At 41.8% G+C, this 10102-nt stretch overlaps 1 protein-coding gene across 2 annotated transcripts in view; it reads right to left on the reverse strand.

The window, feature by feature from the left end:
- Positions 1-9664, reverse strand: part of LOC121581859 (FYN-binding protein 1) — a 34653-nt gene extending 24989 nt beyond the window's left edge. The window contains exons 1-4 of one of the 2 annotated variants that reach the window (XM_041897239.1): positions 9378-9664; positions 5470-6343; positions 5099-5207; positions 1354-1427 (exon numbers count right to left, since the gene is read on the reverse strand). In XM_041897239.1, the coding sequence (XP_041753173.1) occupies positions 1354-1427; positions 5099-5207; positions 5470-6316 (1030 nt within the window). In that variant the 5' untranslated portion in view covers positions 6317-6343; positions 9378-9664. Of the gene's footprint in view, positions 1-1353; positions 1428-5098; positions 5208-5469; positions 6370-9377 lie in introns of those variants that run through there. The other variant, XM_045227007.1, reaches the window with a different exon arrangement.
- Between the last annotated feature and the right edge of the window lie 438 nt (positions 9665-10102).

Here is a 10102-nt window from a genome sequence, read left to right on the forward strand (position 1 = left end):
CCTAGCCAGTCTCCAGACCTGAACCCAATAGAAAATCTTTGGAGGGAGCTGAAAGTCCGTATTGCCCAGCGACAGCCCCGAAACCTGAAGGACCTGGAGAAGGTCTGTATGGAGGAGTGGGCCAAAATCCCTGCTGCAGTGTGTGCAAACCTGGTCAAGACCTACAGGAAACGTATGATCTCTGTAATTGCAAACAAAGGTTTCTGTACCAAATATTAAGTTCTGCTTTTCTGATGTATCAAATACTTATGTCATGCAATAAAATGCAAATTAATTACTTTAAAATCATACAATGTGATTTTCTGGATTTTTGTTTTAGATTCCGTCTCTCACAGTTGAAGTGTACCTATGATAAAAATGACAGACCTCTACATGCTTTGTAAGTAGGAAAACCTGCAAAATCGGCAGTGTATCAAATACTTGTTCTCCCCACTGTACATGCCCGTCTGAAGTTTACCAATGAACATCTGAATGATTCAGAGGAGAACTGGGTGAAAGTGTTGTGGTCAGATGAGACCAAAATCGAGCTCTTTGGCATCAACTCAACTCGCCGTGTTTGGAGGAGGAGGAATGCTGCCTATGACCCCAAGAACACCATCCCCACCGTCAAACGTGGAGGTGGAAACATTATGCTTTGGGGGTGTTTTTCTGCTAAGGGGACAGGACAACGTCACCGCATCAAAGGGACGATGGACGGCGCCATGTACCGTCAAATCTTGGGTGAGAATCTCCTTCCCTCAGCCAGGGCATTGAAAATGGGTCGTGGATGGGTATTCCAGCATGACAATGACCCAAAACACACGGCCAAGGCAACAAAGGAGTGGCTCAAGAAGAAGCACATTAAAGTCCTGGAGTGGCCTAGCCAGTCTCCAGACCTTAATCCCATAGAAAATCTGTGGAGGGAGCTGAAGGTTCGAGTTGCCAAACGTCAGCCTCGAAAATGTAATGACTTGGAGAAGATCTGCAAAGAGGAGTGGGACAAAATCCATCCTGAGATGTGTGCAAACCTGGTGGCCAACTACAAGAAACGTCTGACCTCTGTGATTGCCAACAAGGGTTTTGCCACCAAGTACTAAGTCATATTTTGCAGAGGGGTCAAATACTTATTTCCCTCATTAAAATGCAAATCAATTTATAAAAAATTTTACATGCGTTTTTCTGGATTTTTTGTTGTTGTTATTCTGTCTCTCACTGTTCAAATAAACCTACCATTAAAATTATAGACTGATCATTTCTTTGTCAGTGGGCAAACGTACAAAATCAGCAGGGGATCAAATACTTTTTTCCCTCACTGTATATTATTCACATTGCCCCGTAGCACTCTTATAGGTTGTGTAAGAATGGAAGTGGCACCTCCAGGGGGAAGGGGTGCAGGGAGATTCATGACCCCAACGTCGTCATAGCTCTCCTCCTGGTCGGCCTGGATTCTGATCACCATTCATGTAAGACACACACACACACACACACACAATATATATATAATATATATAAAAATATAAAGGGGGGGGGGGGAGACCAAGTCAAGACAAAAACCGGGAGGGGGAAGAGAGGTCCGAGACCAGAAAAATGTGAGTCCAATTCAAGACAATGACTGTAATTTTGTCAAATCGTCACCATAATAAGAGTTCAAAATATCCAGTATTTCTGTGTTCATATTTCAGAAGAACATATGGATTCTTTAGACATTCAGAATGGTGAAAAAAAACATTCTGAGGGCAAATAGAGACACTTACACATTTTTACTAACTCAAAGACAGTGGGGAACAACGAAAGTTTGGGGTCACTTAGAAATGTCCTTGTTTTCCATGAAAACATACATGAAATGAGTTTGAATAGGAAATATAGCAAAATGAATCAGAAATGTAGTCATTGACAAGGTTAGAAATAATTATTTTTAATTGAAATAATAATTGTGTCCTTCAAACTTTGCTTTCGTCAAAGAATCCTCCATTTGCAGAAATTACAGCCTTGCAGACCTTTGGCATTCTAGTTATCAATTTGTTGAGGTAATCTGAAGAGATTTCATCCCATGCTTCCTGAAGCGCCTCCCATAAGTTGGATTGGCTTGATGGGCACTTCTTACGTACCATACGGTCAAGCTGCTCCCACAATAGCTCAATAGGGTTGAGATCCGGTGACTGTGCTGGCCACTCCATTTTAGACATTATTGCATAGTTTAGAGCTGTGTTTTGGGTCATTGTCCTGTTGTAGGAGGAAATTGACTCCAATCAAGCGCCGTCCACAGGGTATGGCATGGATTTGCAAAATGGAGTGATAGCCTTCCTTCTTCAAGATCCATTTTACCCTGTACAAAACTCCCACTTTATCACCACCAAAGCATCCCCAGACCATCACATTGCCTCCACCATGCTTGACAGATGGCATCAAGCACTCCTCCAAGCATCTTTTCATTTGGTCTCTGTCTCACAAATGTTCTTCTTTGTGATCCGAACACCTCAAACTTCGATTCGTCTGTCCATTACACTTTTTTCCAATCTTCCTCTGTCCAGTGTTCTTTTGCCCATCTTAATCTTTTATTTTTATTGGCCAGTCTGAGATATGGCTTTTTCTTTGCAAATCTGCCTAGAAGGTCAGCATCCCGGAGTCGCCTCTTCACTGTTGACGTTGAGACTGGTGTTTTGCGTGTACTATTTAATGAAGCTGCCAGTTGAGGACCTGTGAGGCATCTGTTTCTCAAACTAGACACTCTAATGTATTTGTCCTCTTGCTCAGTTGTGCACCGGGGCCTCCCACTCCTCTTTCTATTCTGGTTAGAGCCAGTTTGCGCTGTTCTGTGAAGGGAGTAGTACACAGCATTGTACGAGATCTTCAGTTTCTTGGCAATTTCTCGCATGGAATAGCCTTCATTTCTCAGAACAATAGACTGACGAGTTTCAGAAGAAAGTTCTTTGTTTCTGGCCATTTTGAGCCTGTAATCAAACCCACAATTGCTGATACTTAACTAGTCTCAAGAAGGCCCATTTTTTTGCTTCTTTAATCAGCACAACAGTTTTCAGCTGTGCTAACATAATTGCAAACGGGTTTTCTAATGATCAATTAGCCTTTTAAAATGATAAACTTGGATTAGCAAATACAACGTGCCATTGGAACACAGGACTGATGGTTGCTGATAATGGGCCTCTGTACGCCTATGTAGATATTCCATTAAAAATCAGTTGTTTCCAGCTACAATAGCCATTTACAACATTAACAATGTCTACACTGTATTTCTGATCAATTTGATGTTATTTTAATGGACAAAAAAAGTTGCTTTTCTTTCGAAAAAAACAAGGACATTTCTAAGTGACCCCAAACTTTTGAAAGGTAGTGTATATATTATTATTTTCAATGATGTTCTAACTTAATCTCTTCTGTTTTTGTTAGAAAGGAAAAGGTTCAAACTGAAGAGAAAAAAATATCCAATCAGTATTTTTCTTTGGTGGTCTCTCGTGAGATAAATCAAGCTTGCTAAGTTAGCCACAGGCTAGGCCATCAGAAACTTGATAGAAGGCATCTGCCATTCAACTGTATTAGGGCAACATTTTGGAGTGACAGTGGAATCAACCAATCACATTGACTTGTAATGGCCAACAGGTCACTGTGCAATAGCAAGCAGTAGTCTTCCCATGGTCTAGCTAGCTAGCTTTTGTTGTAGTGGATGTTGTTGCTGATTTGTTAGCTTCTCCCTATTCAAGAATAACTTTCAAATGATCATCATCTGGTGTAACTGTGTTTTTTATTGCAGCTCGCATGCTGTTTTCCTATAGATTTTTCAGATTTTCACTCTCAAAATCACACTTTAAAAAATTTAAACAACAAAAATGTGATGTTCTAAGTCCACAACAATGCTTAAACCACATCAGGAGACCATTTTTTAGGTCTGGGAAAAAATCTAGAAAATATATTTTTGGAGGATGTAGTTGCCCTTTAATTCAATTGAGCAAAACAAATGCTCTCCCAATAGATACAAATCAGCATTATATCATTCTGTCAGGTAGGCCTACATTGCAGTCAACATTTAATTGGGAAAGTTTTTTGGGAAAGCCTTTAGACATGTTCATGCAAACAGCGCATGATGACTGGATTGCACATCGCAAATAGCCTACTAACCAAGACTAATGACCAAACTTTTTCAATACCTGGTTTGCATACCCATTTTTACTTTGGTTTGCATTTACTGGTATATATAATAAATTGAAACAGCTACCGATGTCATTCTTCTGTGAGCTGCACCATCAAAACCAGTTCTTGCTGCCAGCCCTTGCTGCCTGCAGATGATATTCCGCTAAACCTAGGCTATATGTGCTGCGCTCATGTTAATATATTTCACGTGCAGTACATCATGAATAAGTAGTATACCTCCACTACACTACTTTGATACGCAACAGAAGGGATTAAGAAGTGTGTATAGGCAATGCCCACTGAAAATAAAGTGTGTATAGGACGTATACCGGCGTATAGCCTCCACTACACCACTGACCCTTTGTGTTTTACAAAAAGTGCACTTGAGTGCGCTAGTATTACGGTTGCTGTCCTTTCCGCATCACGAGCCTGTCACACACTGAAGGCCTAAATCCAATAGGTTCGCCACTGCGCAAACATGTCTGTAATAGATATAAAGACTGTTGCAATTTCACTCTGTCTCCACTTTACTAATAGTGAGCGCGCAACTTTACAACAATTTCCCCCCCTCTTCACTACCAGCAAGTCAAGGAAATTCGGAAAAAGTTTGAGGATTTTTAAAAATGAAAGTAACGGTCAGTAATATTACGAGTAAAGTTGGAATCACAGATTTCAATAGTTCATAAGATATTAATGTTCCAAAAAGGAGTGTATATATTTGGACTGGCGAAGCGCTTTTATGGTTGACTGAATGGAAGCTGATCATTATGAGTTTTTTTACTCCGCTAGTCTCGGCTGGTCTCTTGAAGAAATTAGGAGTCCTCACTATCCGAGACCGAGTAAAAATGTATCGGACAAGACGGAGACACTTGGGGGCTGCAGGGGTGTGTGGTAGGCCTACGGTGGTTAACGTTTGTATGCTATAAGGAGTTTCTTCTTCAATCTATGATTCTCATAAGCAAAGTATTGTACTTACCTAACTGCAGGGGCCTTAGAGAGTAGGCAGGGGGTCAAAGGTGCAGGGAATTTGCTGGTGTGGGGAGCAAGAGGAGAGGGAGGAGGCCCAGCTGTACTCAACTCTGGACCTGTCACACAGAACAACAAAGCAATAGAACCATGCTTGTTGTGCATGTTTTCTCCTAATGGTTAAGGTTACAATTTGAGGAGGGTAAGCTGATCCTAGATCTGTGCCTAATAGCTTCTTTTGTCATTCTTTCTTTACGAGACATGATGACATATTTAAGGAAGAGGACTGGGTCATGTGACCTAACGACATGTCAACTAGACACAATAATTAGGTTTTTACGTATTTTGGATGTACATAGAGGAAAGGAGAAGAGATCTCACCATCAGTCCGAAACCTCTGTAAGGTAACATGGGGAGGCCTGTTGGGTTTCAGAGGAGGGTCCCCCAGGGAAAATACATTAGGCAGGGGTTTCCTCTTAGGGGCCGAGGGATCATCATTCTCTTCATGAGGGACCAGTTCATCCCTCGCTCCAGCTTGCGCTGTCAGGAAGTTGGGTTCCAGGGTGGGAGGAGGTTGGGGAGGCATGCAGTTGCTAGAGTTCAAAGTTTGGAGGCTTGTTTCACTTCCCTGTCTTGTGAGGGAGTTCTGTTGAGCCACGGGTGGAAGGGATTTGAAGATGGAGAGCTGGGGCAATTTGGGGATGGATGGTGTTGGATGTTCCTTTAGGGTCCCTTGGTCAAGGTTGGACTGCAGTGATGAGATGGAGATCTTTGATTTGAGGGCTATGGGCGGTTTAGGGACTGTAGGGGTGTTTTCTGACTCACTGTCCTTTACCCACGGGGGTTTGGCTGAGCCTGAGGCCGGAGCCGGTTGGACCTCGTTGTCCAGAAAGGCTGTGTTGACAGGACACCTTTTCAGTGGAGGTCTGGTGAAAGTGGACTCAGGCCCTGAAGACGCTGTGTCCCTGATGGTCTCCACAGGCCTGAGTTTGAAGGACTGGGGTTTGGGGAACGAGGTTCCTACATCTTCTCTGGCTGCGGTCTCACATTTCTTCTGAAACACAGGCTTAGGTGCAGGGGATTTAGTGGTGGTCAGGGCTCCTCCTGATCGGCTCTTCTCCAGGGCAGCTAGCTTGGCTAAGAGAGGGGAACTAGTGGAGTGGGATACCAGTTTAGGGTGAACCCCTCCCTCCATGTGGCTGCCTCCTCCTGTGTTGAAGTGAGCCATGAGAGCCCTGACGTTTGATCTTTCCTCCTGGGTAGAAATATTGTGAGAGAATGACATACATTGTGTCATTTTGGAGTAACTTTGATTGTAAATAAAAATAGAAGATGTTTCTGAACAATTCTACATTCATGTGGATGCTACCATTATTACGGAAAATCATGAATTAATCATAAATAATGATGATAATACCCCAAAAAATCATGAATAAAGATCGTACCTCCCAAAAAAGCTAACCTCTCAACATTACCAATACCAGGGGAGGTTAGCATCTTCTGAGGGGTATGATCTTTGTGCCTCTGTACCTTTCTCACTCATCATTATTCACCATTCATTACATTTTACATTTTAGTCATTTAGCAGACGCTCTTATCCAGAGCGACTGCATACATTTTTCATACTGGCCCCCCGTGGGAATCGAACCCACAACCCTGGCGTTGCAAACGCCATGCTCTACCAACTGAGCTACACGGGGCCTGTTCATTCATGATTATCCATAATCATGGTAGCATCCACATTAATTTAGAATTGTTCAGAAACATTCTATTCTTATTTACAATAAAAGTGACTCCAAAATTAGACAATACATTATTCACCATTCCGTTCCTATTGGGCACAAAATAATCTGAAACACAACCAAAACAAACAGCAAATGCATCCAACAAATGTGTAGTCACAAGCTTGATGTACAGTGGGGAAAAAAAGTATTTAGTCAGCCACCAATTGTGCAAGTTCTCCCACTTAAAAAGATGAGAGAGGCCTGTAATTTTCATCATAGGTACACGTCAACTATGACAGACAAATTTAGATTTTTTTTCCAGAAAATCACATTGTAGGATTTTTAATGAATTTATTTGCAAATTATGGTGGAAAATAAGTATTTGGTCACCTACAAACAAGCAAGATTTCTGGCTCTCACAGACCTGTAACTTCTTCTTTAAGAGGCTCCTCTGTCCTCCACTCGTTACCTGTATTAATGGCACCTGTTTGAACTTGATATCAGTATAAAAGACACCTGTCCACAACCTCAAACAGTCACACTCCAAACTCCACTATGGCCAAGACCAAAGAGCTGTCAAAGGACACCAGAAACAAAATTGTAGACCTGCACCAGGCTGGGAAGACTGAATCTGCAATAGGTAAGCAGCTTGGTTTGAAGAAATCAACTGTGGGAGCAATTATTAGGAAATGGAAGACATACAAGACCACTGATAATCTCCCCTCGATCTGGGGCTCCACGCAAGATCTCACCCCGTGGGGTCAAAATGATCACAAGAACGGTGAGCAAAAATCCCAGAACCACACGGGGGACCTAGTGAATGACCTGCAGAGAGCTGGGACCAAAGTAACAAAGCCTACCATCAGTAACACACTACGCCGCCAGGGACTCAAATCCTGCAGTGCCAGACGTGTCCCCCTGCTTAAGCCAGTACATGTCCAGGCCCGTCTGAAGTTTGCTAGAGTGCATTTGGATGATCCAGAAGAGGATTGGGAGAATGTCATATGGTCAGATGAAACCAAAATAGAACTTTTTTGGTAAAAACTCAACACGTCGTGTTTGGAGGACAAAGAATGCTGAGTTGCATCCAAAGAACACCATACCTACTGTGAAGCATGGGGGTGGAAACATCATGCTTTGGGGCTGTTTTTCTGCAAAGGGACCAGGACGACTGATCCGTGTAAAGGAAAGAATGAATGGGGCCATGTATCGTGAGATTTTGAGTGAAAACCTCCTTCCATCAGCAAGGGCATTGAAGATGAAACGTGGCTTGGTCTTTCAGCATGACAATGATCCCAAACACACCACCCGGGCAACGAAGGAGTGGCTTCGTAAGAAGCATTTCAAGGTCCTGGAGTGGCCTAGCCAGTCTCCAGATCTCAACCCCATAGAAAATCTTTGGAGGGAGTTGAAAGTCCGTGTTGCCCAGCGACAGCCCCAAAACATCACTGCTCTAGAGGAGATCTGCATGGAGGAATGGGCCAAAATACCAGCAACAGTGTGTGAAAACCTTGTGAAGACTTACAGAAAACGTTTGACCTGTGTCATTGCCAACAAAGGGTATATAACAAAGTATTGAGAAACTTTTGTTATTGACCAAATACTTATTTTCCACCATAATTTGCAAATAAATTCATTACAAATCCTACAATGTGATTTTCTTGATTTTTTTTTCTCAATTTGTCTGTCATAGTTGACGTGTACCTATGATGAAAATTACAGGCCTCTCTCATCTTTTTAAGTGGGAGAACTTGCACAATTGGTGGCTGACTAAATACTTTTTTTCCCCACTGTAGTCATTGCATGATAGGAATATCGGACCAAATACTAAACTTTTGACTACTTTAATACACTATGAGTGAATTTGTCCGAGTACTCATGATGACTTCTTCAAAATGGCGGGGAGCAGACACATAAAGTCCTTTCATTTCTCAATGATAAATCAGATATGTATGAATTCATGAAAATCCCCTCAATTAAAAGGTGACGTTCTGTACTGTCACCTCCTATGAAACATTTGATCTCAAATCCACAATGCTGGAGTATAGAGTCATATTTAGACATTTTAGCTTCACTGTCCAAATAAATACGTAAGGGAGTGTATACTGTATTACATTGATCTCAATGGCATATATGGGCTTCCTCTCCTTTAATTGCACTGATCTGAAAACCAAGGACAGGACAGATGAAACCACGAAGGTGATGTTGATTTTGCCTGTCCAGTACTTTCCAATCAGTGAGGAGACAAGATGATTCCTCTTTAGACCTTTGGGATGCAGATGCAACCACATTTTTGCCCATACCTTTGATTCACCTCAAAATACAAATAACACGTGTGACTCAATGACTCGTTCTAACAGACCTTATTAAAAAGGTTTCCTTTCAGCTTTATGTCTATAAGAGACATCCACCACCATGGTATACATCAGAAATAAGACAATTAACTAAAAGGTCACTTCAAATAAACCAGAATGTTCTTTGGAAATTAATTCTGAAGACTTTGTAGATATACACTCTCAAACATCAATTTCCTCCAATGGCATCCACCCTGACACAAGCACTCACCTAATCTGTCCAAGTCTCTCCCATACACTCTTTATAGCCCTGGCCTTGTGTGGGTCTGGAGACAATGTGATACTACCCTGTACAAAGACCAAGGGTTATATACATACGCAGGAAGTGTATGGGCTATTACTATTCAGATTAAGGGAGGTGAGAAATGAGAAGTGCTATCAGCAGTCTGTGTACAGTTTATATGAACACAACCACTGTCTTTGGCTAGGCCATACCAGTGCTAAGGCAACTGACATATAGTGGCATTTTAGCTACCAAACAGTAGCTGCTTAGTAGGCTACGTTTCTATGTATAAGCAATCCATAGGCCTGTAGGAAAGTAATTGCGTTGATGTGGTCTAGCCATCATTTTTGTAATTTAATAATTTAAGTGACATGAGAAAGAGTGATTCACCATGATTCTCTGAGGAGAAAGCAGCAATAAAAGTGTTTTTCATCACAGTTTCTCCCATTGCTGATTTTGGACATTCAACAGCATTTTCTGCAGCGCTAAACACACTGACATCATCATCAGTACAAAAGTTACAAAATACACACCACAAAAACACAACTAGTCATACACTGAGTATACAAAACATATTTCCATGACATAGACTGACCAGGTGAATCCAGGTGAAAGCTATGATCCCTTATTGATGTCACTTATGTAATGTAAATGTAAATGTTAAACCCACTTCAATCAGTGTAGATGAAGGGGAGGAGACAGGTTAAAGAAGG

This window comes from Coregonus clupeaformis, chromosome 18 (genome assembly GCF_020615455.1).
Source record: "Coregonus clupeaformis isolate EN_2021a chromosome 18, ASM2061545v1, whole genome shotgun sequence".
Lineage (NCBI taxonomy): Eukaryota > Metazoa > Chordata > Actinopteri > Salmoniformes > Salmonidae > Coregonus > Coregonus clupeaformis.